This window comes from Spea bombifrons, chromosome 6 (genome assembly GCF_027358695.1).
Source record: "Spea bombifrons isolate aSpeBom1 chromosome 6, aSpeBom1.2.pri, whole genome shotgun sequence".
In the NCBI taxonomy this organism is placed as follows: Eukaryota; Metazoa; Chordata; class Amphibia; order Anura; family Pelobatidae; genus Spea; species Spea bombifrons.
The window spans coordinates 8,348,135-8,367,957 of NC_071092.1; the positions used below are offsets into that span (position 1 = coordinate 8,348,135).

General features: G+C 43.7%; 3 protein-coding genes across 3 annotated transcripts; 2 read left to right on the top strand and 1 right to left on the bottom strand.

Annotated features, from left to right (window-relative positions):
* The first annotated feature begins 1,023 nt into the window (after positions 1–1,023).
* On the top strand, positions 1,024–5,479 carry LOC128500477 (EF-hand calcium-binding domain-containing protein 12-like). Its single transcript, XM_053469638.1, has 8 exons — positions 1,024–1,533; positions 1,895–2,095; positions 2,361–2,520; positions 3,297–3,523; positions 3,745–3,958; positions 4,136–4,397; positions 4,884–5,018; positions 5,362–5,479. Exons 1-8 carry the CDS (start codon positions 1,024–1,026, stop codon positions 5,477–5,479), a joined length of 1,827 nt encoding a protein of 608 aa, XP_053325613.1.
* A 1,880-nt stretch (positions 5,480–7,359) lies between these two features.
* On the top strand, positions 7,360–10,105 carry RPL32 (ribosomal protein L32). The gene is made up of 4 exons (XM_053468581.1): positions 7,360–7,458; positions 8,786–8,886; positions 8,973–9,154; positions 9,922–10,105. Exons 2-4 carry the CDS (start codon positions 8,791–8,793, stop codon positions 10,049–10,051), a joined length of 408 nt encoding a protein of 135 aa, XP_053324556.1. The 5' UTR covers positions 7,360–7,458; positions 8,786–8,790; the 3' UTR covers positions 10,052–10,105.
* Positions 10,106–11,073: 968 nt separating this feature from the next.
* LOC128500612 (cullin-associated NEDD8-dissociated protein 1-like) lies at positions 11,074–19,093 on the bottom strand. The gene is made up of 14 exons (XM_053469808.1): positions 18,895–19,093; positions 17,917–18,060; positions 17,527–17,681; positions 17,117–17,240; positions 16,451–16,707; positions 16,036–16,275; positions 15,364–15,656; positions 14,768–14,909; positions 13,175–14,668; positions 12,889–12,984; positions 12,602–12,771; positions 12,172–12,336; positions 11,866–11,973; positions 11,074–11,696 (listed from the first exon to the last, which is right to left on the bottom strand). The coding sequence occupies exons 1-14, from the start codon at positions 18,960–18,962 to the stop codon at positions 11,469–11,471; spliced, it is 3,684 nt and encodes a 1,227-aa protein (XP_053325783.1). The 5' UTR covers positions 18,963–19,093; the 3' UTR covers positions 11,074–11,468.
* Positions 19,094–19,823: the final 730 nt, after the last annotated feature.

A 19,823-nucleotide genomic window follows, 5' to 3' on the forward strand; every position in this document is an offset into this window, starting at 1 on the left:
AAGAGCGAGGGTCTCCCCATCTGCATGATGTTATATATCTGTTGTTGATCAATGTACTATACAAGAATGACATCTATAAGAACCTTTGTGGATGCCCCCTTACTTTGTTCTATTTTACAATAAAGTGGATAATGATTTTTTACATCTTTACATGTAAATAATTAATTCATTACGGACTCCAATCAAAAGGTTAAAGTGCACAGGCTGGAGATTCAGGTTCATAGTCTGTGACTTGGAGGTGTGGATTGTCACTGGTTCTGCATTGATTCAGAAGGAATAATAAATGAGGAAAATGGGTTCACCAACTTCGTCACGGAGAATTTTTGTCCAAATCAGAAGCGGTGTCCCCATTCTTTTGCAGTTGGTGTCCTAGGAACATATATATATACACCGGTAATAACAAAAAAAATGAATTGGAAAGAGAATTATTCAAAAGATCCAGCAACACTCCTGCAAGTGCAAGTACCTTTCTTCAATAATAATGACAAGAGTCTCTGATACAAACGTGATCACACCTCGAGTACAGAGAGACGGTGCTGTGAAGGAAACGGTGAACCCTGCAACTAAACCCGAGGAAACGGATGTGCTCGGGGTCACCCATCCACCTGTAAAGCAAACCAGGAGCAGGTTGGCAGTGAAAGGGTTACTGCATGCAGCCCCAACATCCAACATTACACGCCTAAATCATGTGACGGTACACTATTATAGCAGCTCACACACATAAAATGGGGACTATATAACATAATTTAACAGCCATGTTGCCTAAATTGTCAGTGGAGTTTTGGACCATAATAGCATATCATTTTTTTACATTTATAAGTGTTTTGTATTAAAGTCCATGTGCTCAAATTTATTTACTTGGGAGGGGGTGGCTAACAGGTGTTGAGCCCACTTGTGACCTCACAATGGTAATGCCACAACTGTGACGTTACACTTCTGACGTCACAATGCTCGCTCTCTTTATATTCGCAGGAATCGGGGAGCTGCTCTGTCATTCTGCAAAGCTGATCTCCGGATTGGATCATGGCAGAATCGATCTGTTCGAAATCGAAGGACATAGACTTAACTCGATACCATCAGCGAGATTTATCTCGCACTTACGAGTTTCGGATGGCCTGTGCTAAATCAGGTCCTCCCAAATCGAGAATTAGGCGCATCATTGCCCCTCCAATGGAGAAAGTGGAGTCTCCGACTTCACAGCCCGGAGGGGTAATCCGTCTGGATCCCGGCAGTGGTCAAAAACCAAAGACCTTTACAATGCCGGGAATTATAACACCGGAGACCGGGCCGAGCTGTTCCGACTGGATTGCTGCAAGAAAATCATTTCGGCACCAGCTGGACAGCATGGGTGATGTCTGGGAGTACCTGCAGGGGAAACCGGTACTTACCGAGTCTGAGGCCCGAGTCAAAGAGAGACTGTTACGGTCCAAAAGCCTCACCCCCCGCGGAACATCTTCAGACCGGGAAGCCCCGGAAGGGGTGTCGGGGAAGAAGGCAAAAGGACCGGTAACCAACTTAATTACCGCAGACACGGTGAGTTCTAAAACAACCGCAATACAGTTTCCAGCTGTCCCTAAAGCCAAATATGAATTCCTTATTGTTTTCTCGGTTGTTGTTTAGCTTTATTATTATTTGTGTTATTATTTATTATTAGATGATATTATTAGAGGATGGTACAGAGTTGTTATATAAAATAGAAACATGTATGTTGTTGGGTTCTACATCTCCCCTTCAGGATGTTTTTCTTCCATAGATTTTAATTTAAACTACTAAATCATTTTTTGGGTACATTTTCATGCACATATAGAATGGAATTGGAATATTAATACTTTTTAGTGCTTTGTTTTATAGCTGATGCTTAAAAAATGTTTTAACTAAATGTGTGATCTTACAGGCAATGGACCGCAAGGTTATCAAAAGTCCACGGTGCCGCTTCACCGCACCAACCCTTCAAGCTCCCAGCCCGGACGGTCTGGGAGTCGTGGACAAATACTTGCACCAGCGCCGCCTGCGTCTCGTGGACACTTACAACCAGACTGACAAGGCCAAGAAGAAGACCATATCCATCAATGACTTCAAGGCTGTCAGGAAAGAGGTAACTGGGCACATGAGTAAATGTAGATGTGGCTGTTCTACAGAACTGTGCCATGAGACTTTGGGTTAATATGTGAATAATGAGTCTCTGGCTAGGAGCCATCTTTTCTGGCTACAAAATTTACCTTCTGGCATTCAAAATTTAGATGGGGCAATAAACATTTATCTTGGAATTGGCATCACTGAAACCGGTGTCATAGCCACTAAGCCTATGAACTCACTAACTTCTACTTTTCTTTCTTCCAAACCTCTTGATCTTTTTCTAGGCTGGATTACCAATGAGTGACACTCAGGTTGAAGATATGATAATCTCACTGAGCGACAGCACTCCAAACTCTGTGAACTATAAGGAGCTGTCCAGAGGTCGTTCTGCTTGGAGGAAAGAGCATACGGAGGAACACTTTAAAAACATCAACGCAAAACCAGGTAAGGACGGTACACATCATGCAGAACAAATGTCACACTGACCAGGCGCATAGTCGAATGTGCCCAGGAAACCACAGTCCCCAGTTCCCCAATAAATAACACGAACAAGTTTATTAGATGGAAATATATATTTGTCCACAGCTTTAGTTCACATTTATTATTTAATCATTCCTAACCAAAAACCAACTCTACAAAAAAACAAACCAAAATTAAACAACTTCACCATAATGTAATGGGTGAGACAAAACAGGTTAGTGAAACCACATACAACATGGTTCCCCTATATATTTATGGCACCCTTAACCCCACCCACAACACCCTATACCAGTTAAATCAAACTAACCCCTCAAGCCCACGCCCTAGTTCTGTCAAGGCCCACTCCTATAAGCTGTGCTGCTCCATGGGCTACAACAGCAGTGGTGTAAAAATCCAGGCCTGGGGGAGATGCAAGCAAGCCACATTCTTTGGATATCCCAATTTGAGCATGACTCAAAAAATGAATCAAAAATTCCCCCCAAAAAACAAATTCTCCAGAAGGGATATGGAAGTTGTGCAGCAGTAGATTATGGCCTGGTTTACATTCTGGTACCCAATGAGAAAAGTCTAGACAGTCCCCACAATCCAAAGCCAACAGCCCAACCACAGCGTCAGTGGCTTTAGGGACAATGGTGGGATGACATAATTGTTTATGGCAAAATTCTAGAGATTTAGGGGTAAACTTATGTACAGTTCTTTATTATAATACTTTAACTTTGTTTGTTATCTTTTGTCTGTAGCTACAACACTCCCTCCCATTTCTCCAAGAGGACAGAAACCTTTGTGTCCTGATGATGTCGACCATACAGCGAGGGGATCTTCGCCCAGCTATGGTGAGCAAAGTGAGAGCAGCAATTCACGCTTTCTAAAATTGCCCCCAATTGACCTTGAGGAGAAGAGACCCCTCAGTTTTGAGGACATGGAAGATGTCATCAAGGATTACAGAGATCAAAAGCGCAGAGTAAAGGTACGTAATGCAGCTCAAGAATGGTTTTAGACATGTAGAAGAAACAATATATTTGATAGGGTTGGCTATTTTCAGTAAAATGAAGAAAATAAATCATCGTTCAGTGTCAAATTTACAAACAGATACATTTAATAGTTCATAGGCATTAATAAGATATTTGTTCATCAACAATTTCATTTTCAACAATTTGAAAGGTTGTGTTTGTGTTTATATTTCCACAGAGTAACACCCAGCCCCAACATTGGTTGGATCACAGTCGTACCGTCCGGACTTGGAATGATGCAGTGGACGCCCACTCTCAGCCATCTACGATGGGCGAAGAGATTGGAGAAAAGGCGAACAAGTACCGGATGAAGTGTTTGTGGCAGTACCACGAGATCCTGAAACTTTGTGAGATCTACAAAGTGCCATTGTCTGAGGAACTTCTAGAGAGAGGTGAGAATGTGGAAAATTTTGTGCCCTGCTAATTGGACAAGATGGTTGCCACAATATATCATGTTTCCCGCTAACCTCTGTCAACAACACTTAACCTCTGCTTACTGATAAGCATTAACAATTTAATTTTCAAGACGTTCTCAGTGCCACGTGTAATGTATGTGTTTCTCTGTGCAGCGCTGTTGTACCCCGGGGACCGATGGGTTTCTGCTTCAGGACAACCTTTAAAGATTCGTCAACCTGGAACAGATGCTTTTTCCAAAAAAGATGTCCTCAAAAAGCACATCCTTACTTCGGGGGAACTTCTAGGTCGTGGAAAACCCGGGGACCGATTGATTCGTGCTTCAGGACAACCTTTAAAGATCTGTCAACCTGGAGATGTCCTCAAAAAACAGACCGTTCTTCTAGATCGTGGAAACACTGGCAAAACTCAGAGAGTGTAAGATTTATTATATTTTATACATACCTCCTAAAACCCCCTTTAAAGAGTGCAATGCAATGGGACCTTTAAAGACATTCATGTCTGCCTGCTGTGTATATGCAGCCAAGCGCATTTAAGAACCCCTGGTGCCCTGTGCTGAATATGGTGAAAGGCTCTTTGCTGCCAATCAAGGGATGCATGAGCAAACACCATGGTACTAGGAGGATAACTTTACTTGCGGTTTGAGCTGGTCGCCATATTTATCAACATCTGCTGGATTCTATTAGAAACATTCTAGTCCACCTGTAATCTTAGGCTACGCTGCATGATTGGAGTCATGCTGACCAGTACCCACTGAGTGCCGGACAGTGCCCATAAATGTATCATCTAGGTGGATGTAGCTACACCTACAGTGACCTCCCAAAGATTATGTTTCTCTCCTTTGAATTGCAACCTCATTCCTTCACCTCTGAAATAATGTTTTCTCCATTTGTTTTTTTGCAGCATTCCTGCCCGTACACCATACCCTCCTAAGGCCTATGTAAAACAAGTGAAAGCCAGAGTGAGAGGGGATGTGAAGTCCACCAAGGAGACACTGGACTGCTGGGTCACATTTCAGCAGTTCAAAGGGATGATCTGGTAAGTTATTAAGTTCAAACTCATAATTAATGTTTTTTTTTTAATTTACAGGGGGTATATTTACTGTTATGTATCAATAAGTACTTTAGGAAACTAATTCTTTGTGAGCTTTTTTGTAAATCCTTACGAATTGGTCTGTTTTGTAGGATGTTAGCAGAGCTGACATTAGAATGTCTGTTTTTGTCTTTTGCCCATACCCAAAATAAAAAATGGAAACAGGCCTGTAGGAACTGTGGGGGGGTTATCTCTGTCGCCATTTGCATCGTGGTCTTTGTTACCTGTGGCGCTACAGAGGAAGGGGCAGTATTTTCATTACTAAACACTGTGTTCTTTCTATCCTTAGTAACCTGAAGAGGAGATATGCCTACCGCTTCAGGACCACTGAAGACAACGCCTTTTGGCCTGGCCATCTCCTGGACAAGCTTCGTGTCTATCTGCCGCAGTCAACTCAGGCAGAATAAAGACCATAGGCCCAGTGAAGACCTTAGGCCCAGTGAAGACCATAGGCCCAGCGCCATCAAAAGGGCTCCGGTCTCACATTAGAAGTAGATTACAAGTAGAAATATACTGATTGTTAGATACAAGTAGAAATATACTGATTGTTAGATACAAGTAGAAATATACTGATTGTTAGATTAGATTGTTAGATATATTGTTAGAATAAAATTAGGATTTAAGTTTATTACCTTGACAATAATATGTATCATTACCGTATATTGGGGCCACGTGTCCTCAAACATATAGCGCTATCAGGAACACTCACTGCCAATTCCAGGACTCTAGGAGTGCCTTTCATCTCTGAGTAGGGAAAGATTTTTAAGGATCAACCCAGAGAATGTACCAGGAATGCTGTTATAGCTGTAATCCCCGTTTCAATGCATACAAACAGGGCATACATGCATTGAACTGGGCTTTAAAGGAAATCCTGGCACTTCCAGGGCACATTGATTGATCTGCCGCTGGAGTGGTGATACAGGTAAGTGTGCCCTACCATCAACCACAGGCTCAACAGGCGTTTGATCACAGATTGTGATGTTGTGATCATGACATTTGATGGGTTCATGCTGGTTTCTTGAAAGAGTTAATAATAATCTGCAACTACAGCGAAATGGAAGTCAATGGTGCTTCCAGGTCAGTTTCTCTCAGTTACATTCTGCAGCAAATGACCCCAACCCCTGAGAGACAGGCACAAAAACACATAAAAAACACACACAAAAAAAATACATTTTATTATTGTTACACTTTTATTACATACCTGATTTCTATCTGGTCACTGATTATTGATTGTGTGTATTATACCTGAGAACTTTAAGTACAAGATTTAAAGTGCCTTACCTCCAAATTGAAAGGTTGACCAAACAAAGGAATATCTATCATATCATCAAGCCTATTTGAAACGGGAAAAAATATTCTCAGGGTACAATACTACTGCAGAATTTCACTTGCTCCTGGGCCCCGGCATACTGACTAACTCTTGTCCAATCTGATCAGGTGTCGCAACATGTGTCAAAGAGTGAGTGAAAGTGTGAGACAGCATGAGTAAGAGTAAGGGAGTGAGAGTGAAAAAGGAACGAAATGCAAACAAACATTATGATGGGAGTTATAGCGTACCACTATCAGTGCCTGGCTCAGTATATAGTGATGGGGTTATGCTGTACCACTGTCAATGTCTAACTTAATTCTGTACCACCATCAATGTGTGGCTCCGTATATAGTGAAGGGAGTAATGCTGTACCACAATCAAAGTATGGATCAGTATATAGTGAACAGAGTTAACCCGTACCACCCTTAGTGTCTGAATCACTATATATTGATAGGAATTATGCTGTACCACGGTCTGTGTCTGCCTGAGTATATAATGATATGTGTTATACTGTACCCCAGTTAGTGTCAGGATCACTATATAATAATATCAGTAATGTACCACTGTCAGGGAGCCTGAAGCTCAGTCTGGTAGGATCATGCAACATTAAGTGGCTCTGCCCTTTTTGTCACTCCATCCTCACTGACCCACAACAATGGCCGGTATTTTCTAGAGGAAAAGGTGACAAGTCTAGGTTGTATATGCATGTGTAGGGGGGAGCAAAATAGAGGTTGGAATGAAAAATGTAAAATCAGACAAGAAAGGTAAGAAGGGGAAAAAAGAAAGAAGAAAATGCGAGGAAAGGATGTCAGAAGAAGAGGATAGAACAGATGGCAGCTCAAGGTAGGGAATACAGAGAAGGGGCCCTTCCTGTGTACGGTAATTTTTTTCCCATACAAAATCCAATGCAAAAGATACACCTGAAACCTCTGCCGGCGGCTGTAATACCACTAGGCGCCGCATGCGCTGGTGGCGCTGTAATACTTCCGGGTACTCGGCTCTTCTTTATCCGGCCCAGCTGCTCAGCTTCTCTCTCTTCCCCGGGCTGTCTGCGAAGAAGGCAGACTCCGCGAACTGGTGAGTGAATCGGGAACCATCCGCGTTTAAATTCGGTAAACTGGTATCTTTTAACGCATTTCCTTAATCCACAGTGTTCGTTGTCTCTTTGTGTGCCGTTATTTGTGGAGAATACACCGTTTGTATGTAAGATATTTGGTGTTAACACTTAGCAGTCCTGGGCATGTCTGCTGGTAAAATGGCTTCTTACACAAACCCCAGGCCGCTGCTGCTATAAATGCCGCGTCGTGCAGTGTTTCGCCTGCTGAAGCTTTATTACTATAGCAATGCAGACTGTGTCTTGCTGAGCAATACATTTTGGCCTAGTAGGAATGCCGTAGACACGTATGTATCGGCACATGTGTATTTTGGCTGCTCGCCTGTATACTGAAATTTTATATAGCGCCGTCATATTCCGTAGGTCTGTACAACGTTTACGTTATATACACGGGGTATAAAATCCGTCCGGTTACACTAAAGAGGGGCAGGAGCGGCTGCTGCCTTCCGCCCTCACGGCTTTATTGATGCTCTGTAAGATGCATAAATAACTATTGAGACCCGGTGTGTATTAACCCTTTGGGTGCCATGTGACCTGGAGCGTCTTAAATTGGCTACTTGGGCTATGCGGCCTGCGTCACTTTGCTGGCCTAAGTGACGCAATGAAGTGTTTTGTACCCCAGGGTGCTGTTTAATAGGCTGGCAGATGTTATGGTAAAATATTAATGTTGGGAGTTTGTGTATAGAAAGTAAGGATGCTTAGTAATAGTACTTGATGTGAAGTAGTGTATATGTGTGTATATATATATATGTATGTATATGTAGACCTCCCAGTAAGTGGATGTAATTGAGCTAACAATTAACATCTGTTTTTGTGGCTTGCTTAATATCTTTACTGAGAAGGTGGTGGGTAAGTGGGGCAGCCTCCCAGCGGAAGTGGTAGAGGCTAATACAGTAAGTATTTAACCATGTGGCGCATAAGCATAGTTATCTATGATGGACCCAATCGCTCTTCTTTCAAATTCTATGTCTGCCACCTTTGTGTTAGAACGCTTCTCCACATGACGCTAGCTGTGGGTATTTATCTCGCCCTAAACCTCCGGATCCCTGTCTGAGGAGCCTCCAGTACCTCCTTAGCTTGTTTTGACGGAGGGAGAGAACAGCAGAGTGAACCCATTCCTTGGCCAGTTTAGAGTCTGGCGAAAGGAAGATTCTCTGCTACAGAGCTGAAATATTACTTGGTCTAATCCTGTTCAGCTGAACATTATCGTGCATTTCAGTTGCTGCTATTTTGTGTAGACACAAAGTCTGAACACCTGTATTAAGTTTGTGTATTTTCTTCCTTCTCTAGGTATCATGGCTGCCCTCAGACCTCTGATTAAACCTAAAATCCTCAAGAAGCGGACAAAGAAGTTTGTCCGTCATCAGTCAGACCGTTATGTCAAGATTAAGGTGTGTAAAGAGTCCCGCGTGCCTAAAGTGCCCAGTGATTCTTCTCAAACCGGGCGAGCTGTTAACCAGTCTCTTTATCTCCGCAGCGCAACTGGCGTAAGCCCAGAGGTATCGACAACAGGGCCCGCAGGAGGTTCAAGGGTCAGGTCCTGATGCCCAACATTGGTTATGGTAGCAACAAAAAAACCAAACACATGCTGCCCACCGGATTCAGAAAGTTCCTGGTGCACAATGTCAAGGAGCTCGAGGTTCTCATGATGAGCAACAAGTGAGTAGAAGAGAGAAATGGATAAGGCGCAAATAAGTTTTGATCCAGACTTGGGTTTGTTGTGCAGTTTGAAGCATTTTGTCTCTTGCTTGCGCAGTTTTAGGATGCTTTGGGTCTTAAAGAAATAATTGCCAGACTGGAGATCTATTAGCCCCATCTTCACCATTAGACATTATTCTGTGTGAATTAAGTGTAAAGCAGGGCATAATGTTGAATCCAGTTGCAAAATAGAATCTTCTTGGTTTGTTGAACCCAAGGGACACTTTTACCTGTGAACGCACAGGACCTATAAAATAAGCTGCGAAGCCTTTTTGTGGGGAATACGTAATACTTGCTACTTCTGATTAGTGGCCTACCTACAGACTGTATAGGGATTTTAGGGACCTCGGTGCCAACATCAGAAACAAGGGTCATCTTAACTGCTATTGTGATGTCTAAGGGTTCTTCCTGCTCTGAATGTAGCTCTTTTATAATTCAGTATTAAATGTCCGAATGCTTCTCAGATTTGTCTATTTTACATAAAACATGGTAACACAAGACTAAAGCCAGTCTTTCTTGTAATGAGACTGAGCCTCCAGGAGGAATATAATTACGTTTGCTATGGTTTTTATGGCAAAAAATTATCAGCAACGTAAAGTTTGTTTGATTTTTGTGGGCATTTGGTAAGAGAATTTTAAATCCATTGGCAAAGGTGGAAAAGCGCCTTTTAACTAATAACCTCTATGTGGGATGGCCTTGTGCATTTAAACTCTTCTTGCTTGTTTCAGGTCTTTCTGCGCTGAAATTGCTCACAATGTTTCCTCCAAGAACCGTAAAACCATTGTTGAAAGAGCAGCACAGCTTGCAATCAAAGTTACCAACCCCAACGCCAGACTGCGCAGTGAAGAGAACGAATAAATGTCTGGTCTCTGATGCTGCTTTTTTTGTGTTCAATAAAAGAGTAAAAGTAAACTTTACCGTTTATCTGCTTTGTGGGGTGCTGGGGGTGCATGGTGGGAATATGCAGACAAATACCCTGTATTGAAGGCATTCGCTGACATAGCTACAGCTCAACCCTTCCCTTTTTTACATGCTATTCACCAGATCAGATGCATCACAGCATGACATCTGAGCAAAATGACCTATAATTTATACATATGGCACACTTATCCCCGTATTGGGAAGCTGCAGAGTTGCACCGAGAGACTAGCAAGTGTTTTCTGCCATTCCCACTCCTGAATAATCGGATATCGGGCTATTAAATGTTTCCTTGTGTGTGCAAATATTGGCATAAACTAGACTTACTATTTTAGGATAGAGGGGAGCTGTACGGTAACATGTGTATCCCCCACACCTCTGAAATGTTTGGTTCACAGTGACCCATAAACATGACTCCTGCCCCTCATACTGGGGTCTGTAGATCGAATAGAGTTGTGATTCTAAGTCCCTCATATTGTGACTGGCGTGAAGTGGTTTTAATGCTAATCCACTACTAGCTACAAAGTCAAGTGCAGAAAACTAACAATCTTGGCTAAGATATTCAAGTATAAGTGCTTGTGAAAAATATGAAGTGTGGGCCTATTGCCATAGTAACCAAATCAGTTACTTCTGATTGGACCATGCCATTGGATGTTAAGGTGCTAAGACTATTCTTCAAACGTTGCACCAGGTGCTTACGCATCTTATACATGACCCCCCAAAAGTAGTACGTTAAATAGGCCTCGGGTGAGGTGTGTGCCCAATCTCATGTTACTGTTCCTGGCTGAGGGGCGTAAGGCAGTGCCCCTTGGATTTTGAGGCATTACTAAACCCTTCAAGTCAACGTGATTCCCTTCCTAAAAAAACTATGTAAAGAAGCCAAGAGTTTCTTGCCAAGCTATCGGCGACTGATGTTTTCCCTGATTATCGCAAACACAGCTGGTTGAAGAAAGCAATAAGGATTTCGTTAGGTTTATACTCTTTATTTAGAGAGATTTCCTGATGTTACAGAATAATGTATTTTCTATATTTATAATAAGCACTTTGGTTGTAACAGCAGAAATAGGCCCTGCAACTAATACGTAACAGAAGCCACAATAACTACGGATGTACCGTTTCTTTTACTACAATGGCTTTCGCTGGCACAATATATTGCTGTTAAAGTATCTCCTGAAAGCTTTAGGTTTGGCATGGAACCTTTAAGAACTTACTCTTTCCTGCATCAACCAGTAAGCCTCCTCTTAATGACCATAGAGATTTTCTTTCAATGAGAACTGAAAGCAGGCATCTTCTAAATTATGTATCCAAGTTTGAAGGGAGATCTGTCGAGTTCACTGGTTAAGGACGATGCGGGTCCTTAGCTTATGTCCATGGCCTCTGTGGTGCACGTTGTCACAGAGTCTTTCTGGATGTTCTCAAACAGAGAGGACAATTCAGGATTGGATCTAATTTGGGCCAGAAACTCAGCCATACTCCTGCTGTTCTCGACCTCTGGGATAGTGAGCAGAGCGGTGATGGTCCTCATGGCTGATCTCTTGAGTTCATCCTGCTTCTCAAACTCCTGTTTTACAGACCCAGCCTTCACCTAAAAGGTGAATTACATGGAGTATTAGTTTGCTTAGTAGTCACAGACCAAACGTGTATGTTGATGGTGCAACTGACGTTCGGAAAAACAAGTAGATACAGTTTGGCCGGTTAGTAACTAACCTGTCAGGTTTAGTACCTTGTCTGTCATCAGAGGGTGCAGGACCTACCTTTGTGGTACATGTAGCCCGAAGAGGCTCGATTAGCTGGTCTAAGCTCCGGAGCACTGCACTGGGACACAAGACGGAGAGGCGGCTGAGGATAATGAAGGTGAGCATCTGCAAGAGAAGGAGATGTCTGACATGTAGCCAATATTCCAGCTTGAAAGATCGGGCCCTGAATCATCATTTAGGTTCTCAGAGACACGATAGTCGCAAGCGCTGATGAAATACTGCGGGATTTCAGTATTAGTTCGATTAACATGATAACTGTTGCCATACATCGCATGCTAAACACTTCAAAGACAAAACTATTACCCTTATGTCGTAATGATCTTTAAGCCCGTCTTCCACATGACTTAAATACTCATAGATGTCCAGCTGGTCCAGGCAGCTCTCCAGCAGTGTGTACATGCACTCAAATGCTGCCTTCCGGACGTCAAGACCATCATCTACCGTGTGCTTAAAGGGACCCATCTCCACCTTCATGCCAGAAAAAAACCCAGTATGTTATTAAAGCTCATATCTTATAGCTGAACACATGATGGTTATTATTACACGAGATTAGCACAGCTCCTTTTCTATATACACACACCACAATAACATTATAGCTGAATTTAACACACAAAAATGTCTGAAATGACATCTTGGATGGCATCCCACTACCTGAAACCCAATACCTCCAAGACTTGAGTTTCTGAGTATGCCCCCATTTATTCCCAATCCCTGAATATTATAGATTCCTCACCTCCCGTATCAGCTCACGCCTGATTCTGGTCTCGTTATACAGGGGAGGCAGGACCTTGCCCAGTAAGTTCCTGACCAGCGATGGTTTATTGTGAGCCGCAGAGTTAAACATGACCAAGGTCACACGCCGCACATTGGGCTCCGGGTCCTTGAGGCATTTCAAGAAATCACCTGTGTGCGAGATCGATACGACCAAAATCATGACATGTTCACTACATAAACAAAGCAGTTTAAAAATCAAGAAATGGCAATATACACCAATATGGCAATCTATTAGGCAAGGCTCACCTATGCAGTTCTGTAGCAGGGGGTCAATAGGAGCTGGCTGGTCAGAGATTGTGAATTTAAAGGCTGTTATCACAGTGCTTCGGGTCTGAGGAGAACCTTAAATTACAAAGAGAACAGGTCATTATATCAAGACATACCAGACACAGAGGAACCGCCTAAATCTATGCAGTTACCTACTCAGAAATGCTGTTTTTTGATATGTGTAAGGCTGGGTTGAATTTGTGTTTATTCAAGCAGTCTGATTAAGGCTCTTTTTCAATTGCAATTTTCTGTTTGGGTGAATTACCTGAATCCAGCTGTTTGCACAACCTGCGCAGGAGCTGGTCTGGATTCACAAGAGTCAGCTTGCCCAAACACTCTGCCACCACGTTTCTAGTGCCTTCCTCGGCAGCTTCGCAGTACTGGAGCAAAAGTTTCCACACGTCTTCCTGATACGGCCTGAGTTCCTCACAAGGGAGTGAGGTCAGGGCTTCCTTGAGTGAGTGCAGCAGGAGGTACTGTTTTCGAAGTTGCCCCCCAATTTCATGCAGCATGAATGGGAGGAAGTCTGCCGGGCTTCCGACACTAGCATTGCCCAAAGCATAAGAGGCTGCAGACTTCACCTCGTCGCTGGGGGAAGCAAATGCCTCCAGGATGACGCTTTTCAACTCCCGCTGCTGGGCTCCCAGACTGCACTCACGCCCGATCTCGGCCAACGCCAGGAAAGACAGAACTTTTACTGGGTCGCCTACTCTGGGGCTCTTTGCGTCTTGTATAAACTGATTAATGGAAGCAGCAGACTCTTTGGGGCAGGCACTTGCCAGAGCGGCCACACATTTCGCCACCGAGTGGAAGGCCTGTTTGTGTAGAGCGGACCCTGAGCTGTAGATGGGTCCAGTCAGTTGCTTAAGGAGTTCTGTGTAGCCCAGATGAGGTGTGCGGCTTGTGACGACCGTACGCAAAAAAGAGAGTATGGATGTGAGTGCACCCCCCTGCAGGAGAGGAGAGTGCACCAAGTGGAAAAGCTGGGGTAGAATTTGAGAAGCCAGTTTATGAAGAGCAGCTGGATGTGAAGTCACCAGGGTGGTGAGAAAGTCCACAGTGACCTGCGACACGTGCATGTCTGATTCAGCCAGCAGGGAAGGCAACTCTCCTAACAAAGGATCCACCATAGGAGGCTTCAGGCAGTCACTGTAATTCCTGACTAGAACCCCAAGGGCAGAGAGAGTCCCCAGTTTAAGAGCTCGCTGGTTCTTACGCAGGAAAGAGGACAGAATGGGCAACGCTTCCTTCAACAATGGGCGCAAGTCAATCTTTAACGGAGAACCTGCAATAAGAATAAGCACTTTAACTGCAGTGAGACGAGTGATCTCGTTACGGAGACGCTCCAGAATGAGATGGAGGGTAGGCTGCAGGTCACTACCCAAATGGTCCCCAAGATGACAAATTAAGTGGCCCATACAGGACAGAGCTCGTTCCTTTACTTCCTGATCGATGTCTGTCGCCTGAAGCCTCTTTGAGGTAGCATTAAACAGCTCTCTTGTATACGGTGAGGGTTTTGAGACCTGAATCTTGTCCAGTGGCCGAATAACCCTAACCAGCTGCTGGGCCACCAGAAGAGCTTCTGAAGTGATCTTGTAGAAGGGGTCAGAAATGCAGGTAACTACTGAGGGGACAATGGCAGGTAGATGGGGATGGAAACATTCTGAAGGAAGACTGCTGAGCACAACGTGAAGGAAGCTCAAGGTGTCCAGACGCATATTGGAGCTGCTGGACTTATCTGTAAGCGAGAAAACCAACCCTGGTGGCAAAAAAGAGGACAAACAAAAATTGTTATTTGTAATGTTTGATTTCATTGAAAAATTGCCAACAATGGAGATGGAGAAAACTGATACCGTACCTGGAACAAGCTCCGGTATATGCTGAGAAAGGCATCCTGGGAGAGTCATGGTTAACTCTGTGAGCACAGCAAAGCAGCCCTGACGAGACTTTACACTCTTATCTCTGAAGAGTTTGTGCAGAGACTTCATTACAGAAGGAACCTGCGGAAACATCAAATAAGACATTACATGCAGGAAGGAATACGGAGACACCACGGCAAAATCATATGTTCTGTAAAGAAAAGCCTAAAATAAGATTATAACAATGTATACAAATACAGAAAGACTTCTGCATCTGCAAAATTACCAAGCACACTATGGTCTGACCGTATCTGATATTAGTGGGTATGAAGGTGAGTAGATGAACCACTCCAGCATTACCAATAAGTGCACACTGAATAGGTGTATGCAAATCATTACTCAGACAATAAAGTCTGATATCAATGTCCGACAGGCAGTGGATATAATGTACAGAGAACGATAGTTATATCTTTTGACTAATTCTAGGACAACTGTTCACAAAACAGCGATTCCAGAAGGATTGGAGTTTACAGGCAAAGTTCCATCTGAGTAAGAGAGTGCAAGGCCAGTAATGGAGACTCTCACCTGGACTCACCTGGTTCTGCAAAGTAGCAAGCGGAACATCTTCTTTCCCTCCAGTGTCGGCACGCAGCCTCCAGCTCTGAGCAGAGCGTGTCTGCCGCAGCAGGGCAATGTAAGCTGAGAAGATATCCGCCTTGACGTTCTCTTCACGCTCCTTGAAACGCAAGATAATCACAGGGGCTGCTGTCTTGTAAAATTCAGCCAAGAGATCCGGTCTGGCACTGATCAGAGACTCCAGGCACTTGGCCGCAGAGCGCCTCACCTTCCAACTCATGTCGTCGTCATCACTGTACTCATCATCGCTCTCTGTCAGAGACACATAATCATTAGTCCCTAGGCCAGAGTGATCCAAACACATGAAAAAGTTACAATAAAGCACATAGTATAGACTGTACGTCACCTTGAAGCCAATCCCATAGCACCTTTCAGCTTTTGCCACTGTGTTATACTGCACTCATCTACCATTGGTGATCATGGTCTGCTTTCCTACGAGCTACAGAAGGCATTTTTTCACAGCATTTTTTGCTCATATTTACCAAAGGTGCCAATATTAGTGGACGGCACTGTATATGGTTTGGCAGTTGGGTTGTAAATTTGTTTTTGACTTACTTAGAGCTAAAGGAATTCATTTTTGTTTACAGTTTAGGGGTAAGGATCAGTACCACTTGTATGTCATTTTACAAACCTTGCTCTTCCTCGCTCTCTGTTTCCATAACGTCCTCCTCCTCACTGTCATAGTTATAGTTGGGGTCGTATGCGATGTACTTCAGGCACAGCTCCATCACGGTGGGGATATGTCCAGAGATCTCTTTTGGACAACGCCTAATGAAAGCATCCAACGCCTGGAAGCATTGTTCCTGCAACTCATCATCCTCCACCTTACAGAACCCCACTACCAGCGGCACAACCCTCTCCAAGTGTGGAGCTGACGTGGGCGAGATGAGGTAAAGACATCAGAAGGGGTATTTAAAAGAAAAGGGGGCAGTGGGAGGGATAAAAAAAAGAGAAAAATGTAATAAATATATTTGTAATGTCTATAATTTTGTGTCATGTCTATGATCTTCTTACCTATTCTGGACTGGGTTCTTTAACGATCTTACCTAGCCTGTGGCCTGCCTGCCAGCTCACAGTTGCAACACATTGGATGTAGGTCCTAGTAGTGGATGTGGACTCATTCTTCCTCAGCTCTGCCACAAGATGCTCCATAAGCTCAGTAAATAAGTTCCCGTTGCAGGTTTGCACCAGATGCCCCAAGGCCAGAACCGCTCTCTTCCTCACAGCCAGCCGAGGGCTGGTAAGCTGGGGCAGAAGGCAGTTCAGGATGGAAGGATGGAAAGTGAAAAGTGCTCCTCCTAACCTGATAGCAACAGAGTAACAAAGATGATTTATTGATCAAAATCCAAAGAGCCATATGGTGTTTCAGAGGAACATCGCAGAGTTTCATTGAAAACAAGTTCTGAAGTCACCCATCACTTTCATATTACTGTACCCCGAAGGTAAGGAACCATAAGACAGCCTACTAACCAACAAGTGCCTCCTCTGATCAATTACCCCTTGTGTGGTGGGGTAGACAGTTAAATAAATGACACAAGGGTTTATTACTCCATTCCCTCCCCTTCCTTTAAGGGTAGTGAATAATGCTAAACATAACAACCTACCCTTATCACTCCACCTGTAAAAAGGTTAATTAAGCACACGGTTTCTCAGTGATGTGAATCAGTGAATGCGGGACGTAGAGGTCACTCGGATAGAAAGCTGAAGCTCACCTCCCCAGCATGTCAGAAAGGATGTCGAGAGCCTCCAACTGCACAGCTGCATCGTCCCTCTTCCCTACAGCTCCGGTCAGTTGTCCCGTGATCTTCCTGCACACGTTGGCTGCTAATGATGTACCTACAAGCAACAATGTAATAATAATGTATATTAAAGTATATAATATTTTCTTTATCCGTAAAACGAATTCGAAGCTGAGTTCAGAATGTGTCTGTCCATGCTAATATCTGATGCTGGACTCTCATCTCCTGCTTCATACTAGTTTAAAAGATGACCCATTTGCTACCTGCCCAATGCCTTATACCTTGAGTATGTCTGATACCAACTTATTGATGGACAGATGCACCCTTTTTTCATGCGTTAACTGTGGTTGCATACGCCCGCTGTTCCTTTTTCCGTTTCTCACCTGCACCAGCTGCTGGAAGCTCAGAGATCACCGTTTTTAATCCAATGCTGCAAATATCTCTCAGCTGCTCCTTGTCTGATAACATATTACTGCATAATGTGTCCACAATAGTCTCAACCTGGTACTCCTTCACTTTCCCCACCAAGGGGCCGAGGCTGGAATCACATAAATGTGTGAAATGGGAAAAAAAGAAATCATATGTAAATTTCAAATGGAGGAATACAGTTTCCTAGGACAGTAGAAGCTGCAGGATGAAAGCAGAGGTATGAGGATGAAAGTAACGGGGATGAAGAGCAGAAAGATACATCTCTTGGATAAAAGCAGAGGGTAGGTAAGATATTAGATTCCTACTTTAAAATAGGTGCTTAAGACCTAACTCTGCAGACTCACCACTTCACGGCCAGGTTCTGCACCTCTCCATTCTTATCCTCCAGCAACTTCAGCAGCATCTTCACCACTTTCTTTTCACTGTCTTCGTCCAACTTGATGGAATCCTTCTGCAGTTCGACCATCAGGTCGTTGGTGGCCATGAACCTTTACAAAATAAGCAAGGGACATCCTTAGCCAACTGATCATACATTTTAACGTCCCTTAACACAACGTATGACCCAATCATCTCATCAAACTTTGATTTGTTGAGTTGCAGTTAATTGATTTCATTACACATCATGAATAGCCAAATCGACGCGTTCCTTCTGAAAGTAGGGCTTAGTCTGCCGTGCATTATGCATAGTTCTTTTATTATTATTTCTTCATACTCATCATATGTATCAGGAAACATGTATGGCATGAGATGTAGTGCCCGGCTTTAATGATGAGGAGACGACAGGTTCCTGGGTCGCAGTTAACGTATATTCATAAGCGGTAACTTTACCCGAGCCGAAGGGAGTCCTAGTCTGGGGGAACATTTTTCTTAGAATCGCAGGCACGACTTCAGCCGCTACATGGCTTAGGGTACCCAGGTATACTTACAGCACAGAGAAGAACCCTATGGGGCCCCCATTTTTACATGAATTCTAACATGCATACCTAAGCCGAAGACATATATTTATAAATAGACACGCTAACACATGCCAGGAGCGAGCAGACAGAGAGAGCATTATTTCAGGAACACGCAACGTATGAACAGAAGGGTTATGCTTTCCGAACCTCGCGCTATAACACCTTTGGAGAGCCAGATGAGTCGCGGTGAAATATCTCATTCCTCTTTCTTGCACCCAAAGGGTCGAAAGTTAAAAAAGAACATAACCACTCAGCATAAAGTTATAACCTTGGAGCTTTATGCACGGAGCGTTTTGTAAAGCCATGTCTTTGAACCCAACTATTGATACAAATAAGTGTCACCCCTATAGAGAGTGACGTTCCCACCTGAAATCCTTGTCGCTGGACGTCATCTTCTCCAGCAGGCTGGAGATGTGGTAGGTGGCACTGCTCATGGTGACAGCTGATCCGAAGAGATTCCGGGGAAGCAGGTAAAGCGTCTCTGCCCCGGACAGGGGAATATGGCGACGGGACTGGCATGCGAGGGGGAGACTCGATCACTGTCCCCTCTTTGGAAGTCACTGGAAAACCGAGCCGGCTGTCACAAGGATATAAATAGCCCGTCGCCCAGGAAGGACATCTGTTGGCCATCGCCTCGTACTGCAGGGAACACAGATCACGATGGATGACAAAGCACCTGCGTCTAAAACACACATAACAGACAGCGACCCTCTCCAAATGCAACCATTTCAGCCCAAAAACATACAGAGGGGTTACCATCAAACTCATCCCAGATAATGTTGTTCCAGGAGAATATATTCTTTTGAATAAAAATGCTTTTGTTTGGGCTTTTTTTGCGTCAATGTTTATTTGTATTTTGTTCGCCTTCTTCGGCATAAAGAAATACGGTTGCTTGGAAACGGCTGAATTTAAAGCACCTTGGTCTATTTTGAGTTAAAGTTAACTCTTAAAATAAGAGGCCCGTGTTAAAACCTCATTTTTTGCAGATCATTATTAAATTGAGATTTATTTTTTTAAATGGTTGCATACCTGCCAACAGTCCTGAATCTCCTGGCATGGTCCCGGGAGATTCAGGACTGGCAGGATTGCCCTGTAATTGTGTATGTCTAAGACATATAATAACACAAATGTTATGGGTCGTGGGCAAGCCTTAAGTGTGTCGAGCAACATAAATAATATTCAGTTTCATTGTGGCGGCTACCAGAGTAAAATTACAGTGAGACCCAGTGAGCGGTTGTATGATGTTCACCAACCTTATTTAAGGGCCGGATCGGGGATGACTAGTCGGCCCTGGC

Bases quoted from the DNA above. Each gene is read 5' to 3' on its own strand.
- LOC128500477 (XM_053469638.1), top strand. From the start codon at position 1,024: ATGGCAGAATCGATCTGTTCGAAATCGAAGGACATAGACTTAACTCGA. The intron at 2,521-3,296 runs GTAAGGACGGTA...TTTTGTCTGTAG, and splicing joins AAACATCAACGCAAAACCAG to CTACAACACTCCCTCCCATT. The intron at 3,524-3,744 runs GTACGTAATGCA...ATATTTCCACAG, and splicing joins ATCAAAAGCGCAGAGTAAAG to AGTAACACCCAGCCCCAACA.
- RPL32 (XM_053468581.1), top strand. From the start codon at position 8,791: ATGGCTGCCCTCAGACCTCTGATTAAACCTAAAATCCTCAAGAAGCGG. The intron at 8,887-8,972 runs GTGTGTAAAGAG...TTATCTCCGCAG, and splicing joins ACCGTTATGTCAAGATTAAG to CGCAACTGGCGTAAGCCCAG. The intron at 9,155-9,921 runs GTGAGTAGAAGA...TGCTTGTTTCAG, and splicing joins GTTCTCATGATGAGCAACAA to GTCTTTCTGCGCTGAAATTG.
- LOC128500612 (XM_053469808.1), bottom strand. From the start codon at position 18,962: ATGAGCAGTGCCACCTACCACATCTCCAGCCTGCTGGAGAAGATGACG. The intron at 18,061-18,894 runs GTGGGAACGTCA...TATTTTGTAAAG, and splicing joins TCCAGCGACAAGGATTTCAG to GTTCATGGCCACCAACGACC. The intron at 11,974-12,171 runs GTAATAGTTTTG...CTTCTCTTGCAG, and splicing joins AAGATCATTACGACATAAGG to ATGCTCACCTTCATTATCCT.